This window comes from Gossypium raimondii, chromosome 11 (assembly GCF_025698545.1).
Source record: "Gossypium raimondii isolate GPD5lz chromosome 11, ASM2569854v1, whole genome shotgun sequence".
Classification (NCBI taxonomy): domain Eukaryota; kingdom Viridiplantae; phylum Streptophyta; class Magnoliopsida; order Malvales; family Malvaceae; genus Gossypium; species Gossypium raimondii.
In genome coordinates, this window is record NC_068575.1 from 11,579,082 (window position 1) to 11,595,783 (window position 16,702).

Below are 16,702 nucleotides of genomic sequence, written 5' to 3' on the forward strand. Positions count from 1 at the left end.
TTCAAATAACCTCTAAATGTAAAATCAATTATTATAACATAAATGAACTAAGAACTAAAATAAAGTATCAAACAATTACAAGCTACAACCTGAAACAATCCTTACAAATTGGCTACTTCGACTAAAACTCGCACATGACTACAACACATGGTAGACCCAAAGACCTACACAATTAATTGTGAATGGTGAGTCTCGAACTTAGATACTTAAGCCAACTATACTAAGACCCCATTAGTTTTATTAGTTTTAGTTTGACTTGTAGGTTTGAAGGCTTTTTAAGGAAAAAAAATCATTTGTGACTCGTTTTAATTCGTACCAATTGAGCTCTTGTTGGTAATTTAAAAAATTAATTAAGTCTCTTCGTTAATGATTTTCGCCTTTGACTACATTAATCGTTAAAATAAAAAACATTGTAAAATAAACCTATCAGATGATGACATGTAGCATGTCATGTCAATATAGATTTAAATTTTAAAAATTTAAAAATATATTAAAAGTGCACATTTAGAATAAATGATCATCCAAATTCATTTAATCTAAAGATTTATTTATTCAGGTTTATTCTAAATGTGATTCAAAATATTATAAAATTATTAAAATGTAAAAAATAAGAAATTTTACAAAATTATATAAAAAAAGGTATAAAACGTATTAAAAAGTTATAACTTTAACAAATTAATCAAAATACAAAATCACAAAAGAAAAATTATAAAATTAGCTTTTGCAGGCATATATAATGATGGATTTCTCTATAAATTATAAAAATCCTTTTAAATTGTAAAATTAAATAATAACAATTTAACTGATATTTACAAACACCTAAAATGCAGTGATTAAATTAACTAAAATTAAACTACATGGAGTAACTTTGTAAGTTGAGTAAAGTAAAGATACTCACCTATAAATTCCCCAGTTTTGTTGTCTTCCATAGTGGGGGTCTGAAGTGTAGGATTCCGATATCATCCAACACTCAACGCATAAACACTTTACATCCATTTCAACAGGTTGTCTTGGAATCTGCTTTTTATCTTTTTCATATGCTTCAACTTTACTCTTCTATTTTTATAGTCTGAGGTTTGGCTTTGTCAGCATCAGCATCTTGCAGCCAAATCTTGATTACAGTGCTGTTTTAATGGCCAATTTCTTCAACCCAAACCCACTAATAACATTAAAATTTTATAGTTTGAACAAATCTTTATGTTACTAACAAGCACAAACTACGTTATGAGTGCACAGGAATGTCTTATAAAATTACAAATTTTTCTAGAATGAAATAATCCATGGCTAATTTGTCAATTTAACAAAAAGAAAAAAACAAACATCTTAGCTATGAACTTCATGAAGCAGCAGAACTTCGTGTTTGAACCTTCTTGTCAACAGGAATACACTTAACAATCCAACCAATGGGCCAAGTCAGAGCAGCAATGCCAATGCAAGCCCCCCACTGCTCCCAGCTTAGCCTCTCAGTATTGGCAAACCTCTGAAGAAACTCCACCATTATTGCTTGTAAGACCAAGGTGATTCCGATAATGGCCAAAAACAACCTGTTCTTATGTATCCCCTTGAATATGTTCTTCTTATCCATATTTCTTGCATTGAACTCATTAAAGATTTGGCAGAGAACAAATGTATTGAATATCAGGGTATCCTTGACCTCCTCCGGCACACCAAAAATGGATTTGCCTTTAAATTGTAAAATCAGTAGGATAGCTACCTGATAGAGTGCTTGAGCAATGAGGTTCCTCCACATAACTTTTGTTATAAGTGGCTCGGTTCTACCCACAGGTCGCTTGTCCATGAGATCATTAGTGGGTTGCTCGGTAGCCAAGGCCAGTGCACCCAAAGTGTCCATTATAAGGTTCACCCACAATAGTTGGACTGCAGTTAATGGTACATCTCCAGAAGATACAGCAGCAATGAAATTGATGACCAAGGCTGCAACATTCACTGTCAGCTGAAACTGAATAAACTTTTGGATGTTGTTGTACACGCATCGACCCCATCTTAAAACTGTTGCCACAGAGGTGAAGTTATCGTCCAAAATGACGATATCTGAGCTCTCTTTTGCAACTTCAGTTCCTTGAATGCCCATGGAAAGTCCAATATCAGCTTCTTTTAAAGCAGGAGCATCATTTGTACCATCTCCAGTGACTGCTACTACATGACCCTTCTGCTTCAAGCACTGTACCATTAGAAGTTTGTCGAAAGGCGAAGATCTTGCCATTACTCGAATAGTTTCGATCTTTTGCCTTCTTTCTTCCTCTGAGTAATTTCTAAATTGCACACCTTCAACCACAGCTTCATTGTGTAAACTGCTTTCGGAATTGAGGATTCCACATTCAAAAGCTATGGCCCTTGCCGTATGCATGTTGTCCCCAGTGATCATTTTGATGCTTACTCCAGCTTTCTTGCAAGATTCTACTGCTTGTTTGACACCTGGCCGACATGGATCCTTGAGGCCAACAAGACCCAACCAAGTCAGTCCTGTTTCTTCAAGCTTTGTATGATTCTCTTCATTTCCATCTGTCACTGTTACATCCGAAGTTGCAAAGGCAATACATCTCAGGCTTTTAGCTGCCATACTCTCAATAACCATTCCAATGTGTGCTCTTTCATCTTCATTCATGAACTTTAATACCCCTTTTTTGTCACAATAACATGAACACATGGCTAGTAGCATTTCCGCAGCTCCTTTCCAATGAGTAGCTAGCACTCTTTTGTTATTGCTTCTCCTTATCAAAACTCCACTCCTCTTTTTCTCTGAATTGAAGGCCTCAACATGGATGATTTCACAACTTTGTTTTGATTCATCAATGTTCAACCCCATATCATTCAGAGCCCAAGAGAGTATTGCTTTCTCAGTTGGACTACCATAAATCTCAGGAACTGATGTGGGCTCAGGTTTATAAACAGTACCTGTCGTGTTTAAACCAACCCCTTCACTTAGTAACTGGAGGACATTAGGTGCTATTTCAGAGCTCATAGAATTATCAATAGGTTCCTTTCCAAGCCAAAACTCAGTAACCTTCATCTCGTTTAATGTAAGAGTGCCGGTTTTATCAGTGCAGATTATGGTGGCTGAGCCCATGGTTTCACAAGCAGAGAGTTTCCTTACCATGGCATGGTCCCTCATCATCCTCTTCATTGAATAAGCCAGAGTTAGAGTAACAGCTAAAGGCAAACCCTCTGGAATGGCCACAACTACAATGGTGACAGCTGCTGCAATAATACTAACAACCGAGTTCATTACATCATCGAACTTGGTCCTGCTCCCATTGAATGCACTTCTTCCGTTCTCAGCTTTTGTGTGACCCGTAAAGTAACGGATAAGCAGAACCAACAGAACAAGAACTGCTACAGATAATCCAATGTTCCCAATGTAAGAAGTCAGCTTGCTGAGTCGGACTTGTAAAGGGGTCTCCTCGTTCAAATCACGCCTTATGGAACTCATCATCTCACCCCATGCAGTGTTCATTCCAACAGCAGTGACTAGCATGTACCCATGGCCATCAGTGACCTTCGTACCAGACAGCAAAAATGGGTTCTTCTTTTCATTAACTTCAACATGGTCACTCTCTCCAGTCATGCTAGACTCATCGACCTTCAACGAATGGCCCTCGACGAACAAACCATCGGCTGGAATCTGATCACCGGTCTTCAAAGACACAATATCGCCGACCACCAGCTCAAAGATCGACACAGGTTGGTATCTTCGGTTTCGTACCACTTGCACGCGTATGTCATTGGTTTCATGAGAAAGCTCCTCGAATTGTTTACTTTGCCTGTAATTACTCACGGCGGAGACGACGACGACAAGCACAACGGCTACAATGATGCTCCCACCATCGTACCACCCTTCCTTGAGGCCATGCTGTTTGATTCCGAAGGCTAAAGAGAGGACAGCGCAGACCAATAAAATGATGATGATGGTGTCTTTAAATGCTTCCAGAACAAAGCTAAAGAAACTTTTTGCAGGCTGTTTCTGGTACTTATTTGCACCAAAAACCTTGGTTCGAAGAGCAAGGTCATTATCATCACCTGTGGTTACCAAAAGTTACCAACAAACAATATTACAGAATGTCAACCTATGTAAATCCTATGCAAATATATAATTTTTGAAAAATAAATAGATTAATTACCTGGGATTCCTGTTTTGAAATCAGTTTGAAGGAGAGTAGCAACCTGTTTAACTCCACCATACTGATCGTTCAAGCTTTGGAAGCTCTTGTCTTTCACCATCTTAGCAAGTCCTTGAGGATCAACGTCGAGAATCGGAACACGTTCATCGCCACTTCCTTCAACGTCGATGGTAACGAAAGAGAGAGACCGCAAGAGCTCCGCATTCTTTTCAGCCACTTTCTTAGTCAACCCCACAAGAAACCTAGTGACGCTTATGGCTGTAACCGCCACTCGCCACCTTCGTACAGAGCTTTTCGAAGGCTCCACCTGGCGATGCATGGTGGGTTCGCTCGGCTTTCGCAACCTCAAAGACATTGATCAACAAACTAAATGAGCAAACAAGGGAGATTTCTATTTTTTTCTTTCAAGGGCATAGGTTTTAAAAGAGATACGAGATGAATGAAGTAAACACGTTCGAGGAATCTACATTGCAGCTTCCTATTGCTAAACAGATAACAATCCGATCATAGAGGAAAAAATATACTAATAAATCGTTCTTTTAAAGGTTAAGTTAGCAAGTTTAGTATATTCCCTATTACTTCAAAACTTTTTGGGTCAGTTGTAAGATGATTAACATGAATTATTCTCTTACTGGAGAGATACTTATGATCCTTTTCGTTGTAAATATATGAACTAAAACATTAATTACTTAGAAAAAAAAACGTAGAAAGAATTATTAATTACATTCATGAAAATTAGATGAGAGAACTTCCAAGGCAGTCTAGTTGAAGGGAAATAGTTTAGTCACACATTTTGTATTTCGTGCCATATGTATACGTAATGAATTTTGGATTTAAAATGAGGAGGAAGGTGATTAGGATTTATCGAAGGTTATTTGTCATCATATTTTGAAATCTTGACATTTGGGTCATTATTTAATTTCGAGATGATATTAAATTTTCTTAAGTTTATACTTGGCTCGAAATGATCATTTATTGTGTATAAATCACGCTTTTATACAGATAACTGATTATAAAATATCGATAATTATATATATGATTTGTCGTAATTGTTTTGACAACAAATATGACATCCTATAGCGATCGGGTCGAGTATGGAATATTACGTTATGTATGTGTTAAATTAAACTAAAAATCTCGAAGTAATCTTATTTGATTGATTTGTTTGATTGAAAGAACATGATGAAAGAATTAGTAGTAATTTGGTTTTGGCTATCATTTTAAATATACTTCTTTCAAGGGAGGTAAATTGTTGATGAATATTACTGCTTGAGTGAAAGTGTGGTAAAGATATAAGAACCCACTTTACTCAACCATGCGACTGAGTGCCTTGCACTCTAGGGAAAGGAAATTCTTATGGTCTTAAATTATAAACTTGCTCATGGCTTGGGTGGAATATTAATTTTTCTTTAACTTGAATATACGTCCTCGCTTCAAGAAAATTATTTTCCTTTTATTTAAATTTAATTTTTTTATTAATGCATTTAAATTTAGATTGGATTTAACTAACTTAATTCAAAATTTTATATCAGTTTAAAAATATTAATATTTACATAATTTTGAATAAAAACAATTTTATTTTATAATTGATTAAATCTTTTCATTTTTGTAACTAAGATTTTCATAATTGAATAAGTGTTGGATTTGATAAATCTATCTAATTTAATTGAAAAATATATATAAAAAAAACAATTTCGAGTGATTTGTAGGTGAATTGATTTAACCCTTTACCCTGATTAATTCCTAATCTAATCTATTCAATTTCAATTTTTAAACAGAAATATGACCCACCAAAGTAGAAGCAAAATTTTAATTTACTCTACACTCCTTTATTATTCTTTTATTAAAGTTAAATGAAGCTGACAGATGCAATAGTTTTCAACCAAGATAAAGAAGAAAACAAAGTAGTAAAGAAAAATGCTTTACTTGTTCCATAGTTGAAACACTAATTGATCTTGAAGCCATATTTTACATTGGATGAAACAAACAAAGTTCAATGTTAGCTGTTAAGGAGGATCAGACTCTAAGTCTATGATGACATGATTCTTTTCACGTATTAAAAAGATTTTATTGACCAGAAAATTATGATAAATTCAGCGGCTGCCAATTCTACATTTAAATCCTTTACAAATTTTAAAATTTTAAATTATATTAGTAAATGTAAAATTATACTTTGCCCCTTTAAAAAAAGATACAAATTTGATTTAACCCTTTAAAAATTATAAACATATAGATTATCAACCCCTAAAAAAATTCCTGTCTTTGGCCCTGAATGAATGGGTTATAGAATTTTTCTTAATTTGTTCTCAAGCTTCATATATGCTAGATTGCCAGACACATGACACATAGCGTGGGTGGAAACAAAACTATGAAAAAGAAGAATATATTTATTTTAAAAATTAAAGATATTATTATTATTTAGAAAAAGGAAAGATAGTTTTTTTTATTTAGTTAGTATCGGTATTGTTGTTAGTATAAGAGAACGTGAGTTCGAGTGCGCTGAAACACATTATTCTCTTATTTAAGGGTTGGGGAAGAGTTATGAATAGTTCTAAATATTTATCTAAAAAATAAAGATTAGGAATCGTAATGCTACACACTCTTAAGAGGCTGCCATACCAGTTTCAACCGAGATGAGTAATGCACATTTGCGTTGGGATACAACAATGCCATCGAAATTTTTAGAAGCCTCCAAACCCAAGGAATATTTTAAGAGTACCGAGACCTTTGATAGGGAACCAGGTTGCCAAATAGAGTTTTATATGGAGTAGCAAAGATTGGTGATACTTGAGCAATTTATCATAAGTAACATAGTGAGAGCATGGGTAAGGCTGATACCAAAGAAAGCTACAACAGCGGTGGCTGATAAAGGCCTGTTAAGTTGACATGAAAATTAATCTCCCCGAGGTTGGTTAGGATTGGATTTGGAAAACGTTTTAGTGGTGATTTAAACAATTGGACGTTGAAAGGAAAAATTATTTCATGAAATATAACATCCCTTAATACAGAATAGGCTGACTGCAAGGTATCCCTTTCAACCATAAGGATATCCCAAACAGACACACAGATCAGCTCCTTCATGGAATTTATCAGTGGATCTAGGAAGAATAGAAACATCTAATTAAAACACGTAAATAAGAGTAATAGAGTTTAGTGGAAACGACTTTTGCCAGACAACAAAGACAGAGAGGTATGATTAATAAGATACGTAGCGACTAAAACACACTCACCCCAAAACTTGACAGGTAAACCAGCTTGAAAATGCAATGCCCTCTTATACACAAAATTGCTGAAGACAAATATATTAGTGAATTATGGTAAGAAGTAAGGTTGAAATAGAAAACACCTTAAATTTGTTAAAGATTTGTGTTTTTAGCGTAAATAAGTTTAACAAATAATAAATTGTATTATATAATGAGATTATGATGCAAGAAGTATAATAGGTGATCGAAATTGGTAAGAGTTCATGAAATCAAATTGAGTAAATCATTCATGTTACGACTATTATGTCATTTATAAGTCGAATTGGGGAAATAATTTGTCTAAGCTATTGGTGTTAGATTGACTTCCAAATATGAAGGCATATATATGTGATTATTTGGAATGACCTAAATTGAATTTATTCTATATCCATTTATGAATTTATGTAGTGTGACTTACTTAAATCCCAAATAAGTGAATAATCATGTGTGTGTAACTTATGTACATTGATATATTGGAAATCGACACTCTCATGGTAGTTGGCCGAAAATTGCATGTTGGGTACATGACTTCTTTATGGTATGACTTCACTCACAATAATGAAATCATAACTCAATTAAAAGAGTAAATGATACCCTTCACTAAGGTTCTATGGATTATACAAATCTAACGTGACCATAATATTAATAATTACTAATTTTAGTAATGATTGTTTTCATCAATGAAGATATAATGGTGATCATGTGATGAAATCGGTTGAATTTGGTGAACGAATTTAACCTAAAGGGATAATGGGCATCTAATAAGGGCAACACATATATAACAAGGTCATTGGACAAAATCTTTATATATTTAGCTTTCGGAATGATATATAATAGGAGATCAATCATGGTACTTTTAGTGGATTGACTCTATAACTAAATAATATTGTAATTAAATAGATGAAAAATCAAAACTAAATTACAAATTATTTAAATCCTAATTATATATATTAGATTGGTTCCTCCACTAGTTAATTGTAACTCTGAACATAATATTGTATAATAAGAATTGAGAATGAATGGACAATGACAAATGAGAAATAGAATGCATGTAGTAATATTCATAGTAAACGCATTTTCTCGAGATAGCAAGAGATGACTTAGAATTAATTTAATTTATTTGAATTATTGTTTAATTAAATGAATAACTTAAATAATAGAGTATAAAGTGAGAATTAAATTAATTAATTATCATTGTAGTTTAATTTTATTTGGGTAAATTAATAAGTTTTAAACATTAGTATTTTTGTCAAAATTTGGTTATGAGTTGATAATGATTTATTGATGAAAAATGACATAATTGCATTTATGTATTGATGTGGAAACTTGTTATTTCATAGATGCAATCACGCAAAAAGAAAACCCATGATTGAAGGACCATCTTTCAACGCAAATAAGATACATACCATGCCTGAGAGTGATGCATTATAATCATAGCCACAGACACAGACACAGCTGTTGCCTGCAGTGGCATTTTTTCAACAGAGTAATGGCGAGTCAAGGGAGATCCTCAAACAAAGTAATAGCCACTCGGGGAGGAGTCGGCCACGATGGTTGGGGGGTTCCTGGGTTTTCTTTTATTTTGTTTCTTCGTTGAAATTTGAGTTGCATTACGGCTACCTAATAATTTATACATATAAATACATATATGAAAGTTTAAATGGTTTAAGAATATTATGATAGCTAGAAGTCTATCCTTTCTGGTACTAATAATTTAACTGCAATTGGTCTTCTTCTCCTCTCCTCGTTTTATATACATTGAAAGCCGATTTAATAACCCCAAAAAAAAAAAAAAACCATGGAGTTCCTCATGATTTGATAGTAGAGATATTGGGGAAACTTACCGTCAAGTCTTTATTGAGATTCAAGTGTGTCTCCAAGCAATGGTTTAGGCTTATCACCCATCCTCACTTCACCGATCAATATCTTTCAAACCAAAGGAAAAAGGATCCTCGATTTCTTACTGCCTATTTTAAAATTGATAAAGCCACAAAGCACATAGTTATAGCTTCCATGGTCATCAATGGAATTTCATTACCAGATACTAGAATCCCTTATCGTCACCAACGGATGGGTGATGTTCCACATGATGGCTATCACATGTTGAATTCCTGTGATGGCATCCTTTGTTTTCTTGGACGTTTTAAAATCCTTGTTCTTAACCCTAGCACAACACACCGAATTTTGCATCAAAGTGATGTGGATTCATTTTCTCCCGTCACAAATCCATTCCAAGTCGCTATTAATTTTCCACAGCAACAACAACAATTGGGGTTTGATCGTGATCTAGTTACGAAAAGACTCAAGATTGTCAAAGTGTTTAATCCTTATCCAAATATAGGACCACCTTTGCATCACCATGATTATTGTGAAATTTTCACCTTACGTCCAAACCCCAAGGTCTTTTGGAATTATATTGGTAAAATCCCTTACAAAATTGATGTTTCGTCACCTTGTGTGTATGTGAATGGAGTCATTTATTGGTCCACCGATGACATCTACCATCTTGAAAAGACTGAAGTTATCATCATGTTGGATTTGAACATGGAGAAGTTCCAATCAATCCCACACCCAAGCTGTTCAAATAGACAGCGAAGAACTATGCAGTTGGGGAGTTTAAGAGAAAGTTTGTGCTTGGCACAACAAGTATCGGATTGTGAACTAAATATATGGATAATGGAGAAGGAGAAGTCGCCATTAGTAACTTGGGAGAAGCTTTATTGTATAAGGCTTTTGAGCAATGACCTCCAGTTTGGTGTCGGATTTGCATTTGCAGAGGACAAAAATGGAAGGTTTGTGGTTTGCGGTGGAGATAAGGTGTATGTATTTAATGAAAATGGCGAGAAGGGTTATTTGGTGCATGATCAGCAGGATGTGCCCATTTCATTCACTGAAAGTTTAGAAAGACTTTGAGTCAAATTAAACCCCGGTGATTATCATAGACTTTCAAGTATCCTTTTTTCTTTTTCTTTTTTTTTTTTTAATTTCAAAAAAAAAAAATCCTTCATTGATCTAATTGTCATTTCAATTACCTTTAGAAATTGGAATATTTTATTTCTTCTTATTTTATTTAATTTTTAAGTTAGTGTGTTGATAAAAAACAATGAAGTCTACTTTTTAATAATTTTATTATAGGTTTTGAACATATTTGTTCTTATTGAGACAATCTTAGAATTACTCATACCCCCAACCTATAAATAGGAAGATACTCAATTCACATCTTTTATATTGACAATAATACCTATGTCAATTGAGCTAAAATTCAATAGACCTTGTTATATTATTTTTAAATGCAATGCAATTGACTTCAATCCAAATAGTTGGTATTAATAATATGAAATGGATGTTCTAGCTTTAATAAATTTGTTAATTCCATGGTTGAACTTCAAATAATTAAATTTTAATTTGATCATCAACCGATTAATTAAACTAATTCAATTCGATTTTAATTAGAATCATTAATTTTCTAATATTTCATTTCACTATAAAATTTAAAAATTCTAAAATCGCTTCTTGAAAAGGTTTTTTCTAATATTTCATGGCAATTATCTTATTGGAATTTTTGAGTAAATCTTTTAGGTTTTTCTCAATTTTTTATTTGGGTAAATTGTTAAGGAAATTAATCTTTCTATTTCCCAGTTGATGCAAGATTGATGAATTTGTCCATTAATTTATTTGATTTTTTTTAAATGTAGTCTATGCTAGTTAAATTACATAATTTATAAATCTATTACATTTAAACTAGCCCGTATTCTTTTTTTAAATATAATTATTTTGTAATATTTATTAATTACATATATTATTAAAATTTCTAACGTAAACATATTAATATAGTTTTAATATTTACATTATAATATAATATATTTATTTTTGTTAGATTACATAATATATAAAATAAATGAAACAAATCTATTATAAACATGAAAATGGATTGGACAAGGTTGAGTTTAGGCTTTGAATATTGAAACCCGAGTTTTGATCCATATTTTAAATAGTCTTAATATTTTTTATCAAATTCATTTTTTTGGAAATTTTCAAATATTTATATGATATCCCAATAGTTACAAATGAAAGTTATACGTAACAAATAGTTATATCACTTAGATATTAATCAAGAGTTGTCACTTTTCAGGTCATAAGTCGCTCTTAAATACTAAAAGTTATGATACTTGATTGAATAATTATGTTTATTTAAGAGACGTGTTTATTCAAAAAGAAACCTGTTGAATAGTTATGTCATTATAAAGAAATATGAGAACTCCTATAAACATGAGTGAAAATTTTATTTGTATGGCACAAAAAATTACTAAAATGAATTTTCTATTTTTCCTTCATCTTATACTATTCTTAGATTGCTTTGTTAATTAGTGCAAAATTTTTTTATAAAATTGATAGTCTTGCCATACAATATTTAATATTCATTAGTGCGATTTACCAATATTTTGATTTCTTACGTTATCAAAAACATGACGTAGGTTCCAACTTATTGTTGATGATAATTCAAATTGATGAATCTTATAATTTAATATTATTAATATTACTTAATCAACAAAGTTTGACTGATTGATACACATTGGCCTTTTACAATAAATCAAGGACCAATAACTCTAACAAAAATTGAGAAAGTATTCCTTTTAATTTCTAACTATACAAAATATTTCAAAATTATATTAACCACAAGTTCAAGACACATAAGGACTCGTAATCATTTCATAAATATGAGTTTCATTTTATTTATAACTAATTTTTCTCACACTAAAATATAGAGGGAAGGAATAAAACCCTACAAAAATAACTCGATTACACATTTTAAATATTTAATTAATTTTTCATAAATTTATTTTCGGATATTTCAGACATTGAACGAATAACTTAGCTGTTACGAATATGATGTCAAGGAGAGAAAGAGGACGCGGGAAGGTTTCGGTTGGTACAATGGGGCCCATGACAAAAGGAGCCGCCTTCCTATCCAATGGCAGTTTTGTAGTAGATTTTCCTCAAGTTTCTTTCATGCACTTTATGTTTTCGAAAGAAATAATAATAGTTTTAAAAAAAAGTAAAAATAAGTTAAAATATATTATTCTAGAACAGAGAATTTTGGGTTGCAATGTCTTTCATTAGTTCCTGATCATATTTATTTTTCTTGACACAATGTTTAGACTCGAACCCACGTTCTTCCATATTAACAACAATGTCGAACTAAAACACTTTCAAATTTCAAGGAGAACTTTTAAGATTCCATGAAAAAGAAAATTCTTTTTTCATTTTAATATAATAGTAAATTGAAGATATTTTGGAAAGGAGTGATAAGTTTGGTGGATTATAAGATCACTAACATCTAACATATATAATAGCAAATTGCCACTATCCCAAACATCACTTTACATTTTACAATGGAAGATATTTGTAGTTATGTCCTTTATATTACAACTGCCCCAATATCTATATAGAATTGTAATTTCATATCCATTTTATTTTCAAACTTATTAAATCCATGATGTATGGAGAAAAGAAAAACAAACAACTTAGTTTCATCCCTATTTCACTATAATTTTGAATATAACATGTTAAATTTTACGTTCTATACATGAATTCTTTTATTTAGATCTATATTAAGTAAATTTATCTATTTTCTTTACCTTTAAATGTTTATAGAGTCGATTAAGTTTTAAATGATTGGTATGAACATTGCTACCATAGTCTAAAATCAAAAAAAGTATCCGGTTGCACCAAAATAATTGTAGGAACGAGAACACCAAAACTTCCCTCACCTTATCCATTTAGAAAAATTGAATAGGCCCACATTCGAACATATCAATTTAAAAATAATTAAATAAATACTAAATCCCAATCTATTTGACAAGCATCCGAATCAGCAGATGCATAAAACGACGAAAAAGCCCGCAAACGACCCAACCAATCACACAATGGATAGAGTTTTCTCCGTTGAAGAAGTTCCCGACCATTTCTGGTCTTCTTCCGCCGCCGACGGTGGCGACGACGATAAAAACAAAAGCCCTAGTTCTGAAATGAACCGTAGTGCTTCGGAGTGGGCTTTTCAGCAGTTCCTTAGAGAAGAAGTTGATAAGAAAGGTGAAGATAACGAAGAGGAGGAAGCTAAGGAGAATGGGTGTTTTGAAAATAATAAACACGACAATAGTCCTGCAGATGTAGAGGATTATCAGGCTTTTCTTAAGAAGAAACTTAACTTGGCTTGTGCTGCTGTTGCCATGTCAATGGTAAGTCTTTTACATTCTTCTTTTTTACGCTTTCTTTTTTGTGTGTAGTTGGGTGATGAGAAAAAGGTGGAGTGAATAGAGGATAATGAAGGAAAGGTTTAAATCTCTAATGTTTTTTTCTGTTCTTTTGAAAAAAGATGGGATTCTTTTTCTGGGTTATGTTTGGTATCTGAGAGAACCTGAAGGGAAACTTGTATGTCTGGTTTTTGATTCTTTTTAATTACATTTTGGTTCCTTTATCAGTTCAAAAAATCTACCTATGTTGTAAAATCAGAAAGGTTGTATTTTCATGGGTGTTTTGACCAGTGTAGCTTTGGTCGGAAAGTCAAGGTTTTGTTTTGAATGTTATTTTGCTTCTCCTTTTGCTAAAGGGTTAATGTTTAAACATCATTTACTGATTAGTTGAGTTAAGTTGGTTTATTTGTCTTGTTTCTGGCCTGTTGATATCAGTCCATCAGACTTAACAGTAAATCATTGAGAAGCTTAATTTTAGTATTAGAATTTTCTTTCCTTTTTGAATTTTTGATTGGTTAGTGGATTTCTTTCCCTCTTGATTCTGGAAATTGCCAAATTGGAATAAATTTGGTTGGTCTGCTTTTTTTAATGATTTTTGGAGTGTATTTTCTTGTGTAAGAAAAAGTGTGTTTTTCCTTAAAACTCCATGTAGGACAAAGAAAGAGCTGGAGATTAGTTAGGTATGGGCTGTATTTAGCTTGCTCCTCTTATTGTATCCAATACATATTATCTTATATCCCCGTCCAGCATATTTATATAATTAGCTGGAAATTGCTAATGGTCGTAATTTTTAATCTTTTGTGCATCTTTTCAATGTTGAATTGATTGTACTCTGTTAAAAGTTATGTGAATCCCTTTTGCTCTTAGAACTTTTGACTGAGTATGTTAGATGCATTTCAAACAGGCTTCTTTTGCAAAACCTCAAGACTCTGCTGCTAGAGCCGACAGTGGGCCACAGGCATCTAATACTCCGCAATTGGGATCCAAAACTGTTTCCAGAGGTTTAAATTCATCACTGAAGCTTCTAATAACCAATTGTTCTTTTTTTATTCTTTAACAGTTTTCGCAGTGGCGTGTGCATTTGAGTGTTTGGTGTAATGCAATCTTATGTATCGTTTTCTTGTTTTACTGAATGTTCAGGAGCTGGTGACAAGGATGATAATGCAGTGGCTGAAGTTCCTTCTTTTCCCAGTGGACAGAAAAAACTTAGAGCTCAAGTGAGGCCAAGCACAAGTACTGGATCGTCAAAAGAACAGTCGGACGAGGATGAAGTTGAAGGTGAAAATGAAACAATGGAGAACATGGATCCTGCTGATGTAAAACGTGTAAGGAGGTAACCATTGATTCTTCTTTTACGTTGCAGATATTTTACTACGTCCTGCATGTCACAATTTTTGAAAATGAATACTACGGTAGATCCACTTGATATTAAGAACCTTTCCGTTTAAGTTCTTGAAAATGTTTGTTCTGTTAATTAATGGAGCAAATTAATCCTACAAATACTTACTTTCTTGTGTTCTATTCCCACCAACTCATCCGTATGGTGGTTCAGGATGCTTTCAAATCGAGAGTCTGCTAGGCGTTCTAGAAGAAGAAAACAGGCCCATTTGACAGAACTTGAGTCACAGGTTTGGTGCTTTTCCCTGCCCTTTCTATATTGTCCTTTCCTTTTCCTATTTGGTTGCATTCCCCTTTGAGTTATGGATATCCTAATATATTATTTACTGTAGGTTTCTCAATTAAGAGTTGAAAATGCAAACTTATTGAAGAGTTTGACTGACATTAGTCAAAGGTACAATGAAGCAGCAGTTAACAACAGAATTTTAAAAGCTGATGTTGAAACATTGAAAGCAAAGGTAAGTTATTGAATATTTGAATTTTCTTTAGGGTGATTGTTTAGATCTTGCAAGGCTCATACCTGATTGAAAAGTTGGCTTAAATGCTGAAAGCTGAGTGGCTAACATGATGAGCACACAGCTCTTAATTCAATTGGTGAATTCTTTATATAGGTAAAAATGGCTGTAGAGGCAGTCAAAAGAACTACTGGTTTGAACCCTGTGTTCCATGCATTGCCTGAGATACCGAGCATGTCATCATTTGATGGATGTCCCTCTGATACTTCAACGGATGCTGCAGTTTATGAGGAAGATGGTCCAAAGCATACCCTTTATCAGGCTGCTGCTAACGATTCAATATCCACTCATGAACTTAGAATCAACAATGCACTCGCAGATATTTCTTCAGTTGAAAATATACAACCTGTTTCTGAAGGATCAGCAGTGACAGGAAACAAAATTGGGCGGACAGCTTCTTTGCAGCGAGTGGCTAGCTTGGAGCATCTGCAAAAGCGGATCCATGGGGGTGTAAGCCTGAATGGGAAGCAATAGGAGCAAGGCAGACAAGCAGAGTCTAAAGATAGTGAAGAATGTGTTGGAACTGACCAAAGTGTGCTATGATTTCTGGTTTAACTGATGGGAACAATGTTAGTTTTTAGGTTACTTGGGTAGTAATGGCAACTGCTTGACTAAACCTTTCCTTTAATCATGCCATATTTGCTGGAATGATAGATTTTACCACTGCCATTTCCATAGCATGCTGTGGGATTTTCTATACGTCTTGTTAGCTTTTCTTTTAGTTCCATCCTTGTCAACTGATATGGTAGGAAGCTAATTCTACATCTCTGAAGTGCTACCTCAAAAACCTTTATGCTCTAATTTGCTAAGCAAAAGCCCTACCCCAGCCAGGGAAAAGAATAAAATTACTTGGAATGCAATTACCAAATGTTTGTTCCAAGAGACGTAAAAGAAGGCTTTAGAATAAATTGCCTACCATCTAAACTATACCGAGTATTTTGTTAGATGCGGTAATTGAGGGTGCTTATGGATGGTTGGTATGTTTACTTCTGATAAGGTTAAAAATAGCGGTGACAGTGAGATTAATTATCGTAGTTGTGAGATAAAAGATTCCATTACACCATCGCCATTGTCCATGCAAAGGGTGCCAAAGTAGGATTTAACAAGAAAAATAAAAAAACTGACCCAAATTGTGGTGTTTAGATAATTTATAT

At 33.2% G+C, this 16,702-nt stretch overlaps 3 protein-coding genes across 3 annotated transcripts; 2 read left to right on the forward strand and 1 right to left on the reverse strand.

Annotated features, from left to right (window-relative positions):
- Positions 1 to 1,140: 1,140 nt before the first annotated feature.
- Positions 1,141 to 4,693, reverse strand: LOC105804648 (putative calcium-transporting ATPase 13, plasma membrane-type). Its single transcript, XM_012637343.2, has 2 exons — positions 4,140 to 4,693; positions 1,141 to 4,038 (listed from the first exon to the last, which is right to left on the reverse strand). The coding sequence occupies exons 1-2, from the start codon at positions 4,492 to 4,494 to the stop codon at positions 1,337 to 1,339; spliced, it is 3,057 nt and encodes a 1,018-aa protein (XP_012492797.1). The 5' UTR covers positions 4,495 to 4,693; the 3' UTR covers positions 1,141 to 1,336.
- Positions 4,694 to 8,870: 4,177 nt separating this feature from the next.
- LOC105801237 (F-box/LRR-repeat/kelch-repeat protein At1g09650) lies at positions 8,871 to 10,294 on the forward strand. Its single transcript, XM_012632561.2, has 2 exons — positions 8,871 to 8,934; positions 9,147 to 10,294. The coding sequence occupies exons 1-2, from the start codon at positions 8,871 to 8,873 to the stop codon at positions 10,292 to 10,294; spliced, it is 1,212 nt and encodes a 403-aa protein (XP_012488015.2).
- A 2,947-nt stretch (positions 10,295 to 13,241) lies between these two features.
- On the forward strand, positions 13,242 to 16,245 carry LOC105804645 (light-inducible protein CPRF2). The gene is made up of 6 exons (XM_012637340.2): positions 13,242 to 13,620; positions 14,540 to 14,636; positions 14,776 to 14,968; positions 15,188 to 15,263; positions 15,366 to 15,491; positions 15,645 to 16,245. Exons 1-6 carry the CDS (start codon positions 13,261 to 13,263, stop codon positions 16,020 to 16,022), a joined length of 1,230 nt encoding a protein of 409 aa, XP_012492794.1. The 5' UTR covers positions 13,242 to 13,260; the 3' UTR covers positions 16,023 to 16,245.
- The last annotated feature ends 457 nt before the right edge of the window (positions 16,246 to 16,702 follow it).

What these genes read in the sequence shown, in the direction of transcription:
- LOC105804648 (XM_012637343.2), bottom strand. Translation starts at nt 4,494, where the DNA reads ATGTCTTTGAGGTTGCGAAAGCCGAGCGAACCCACCATGCATCGCCAG. An exon ending in TTTCAAAACAGGAATCCCAG is followed by an intron (nt 4,039 to 4,139) that starts GTAATTAATCTA and finishes TGGTAACCACAG; the next exon opens with GTGATGATAATGACCTTGCT.
- LOC105801237 (XM_012632561.2), top strand. Translation starts at nt 8,871, where the DNA reads ATGGCGAGTCAAGGGAGATCCTCAAACAAAGTAATAGCCACTCGGGGA. An exon ending in GGGAGGAGTCGGCCACGATG is followed by an intron (nt 8,935 to 9,146) that starts GTTGGGGGGTTC and finishes ATACATTGAAAG; the next exon opens with CCGATTTAATAACCCCAAAA.
- LOC105804645 (XM_012637340.2), top strand. Translation starts at nt 13,261, where the DNA reads ATGCATAAAACGACGAAAAAGCCCGCAAACGACCCAACCAATCACACA. An exon ending in CTGCTGTTGCCATGTCAATG is followed by an intron (nt 13,621 to 14,539) that starts GTAAGTCTTTTA and finishes CATTTCAAACAG; the next exon opens with GCTTCTTTTGCAAAACCTCA. An exon ending in GATGTAAAACGTGTAAGGAG is followed by an intron (nt 14,969 to 15,187) that starts GTAACCATTGAT and finishes ATGGTGGTTCAG; the next exon opens with GATGCTTTCAAATCGAGAGT.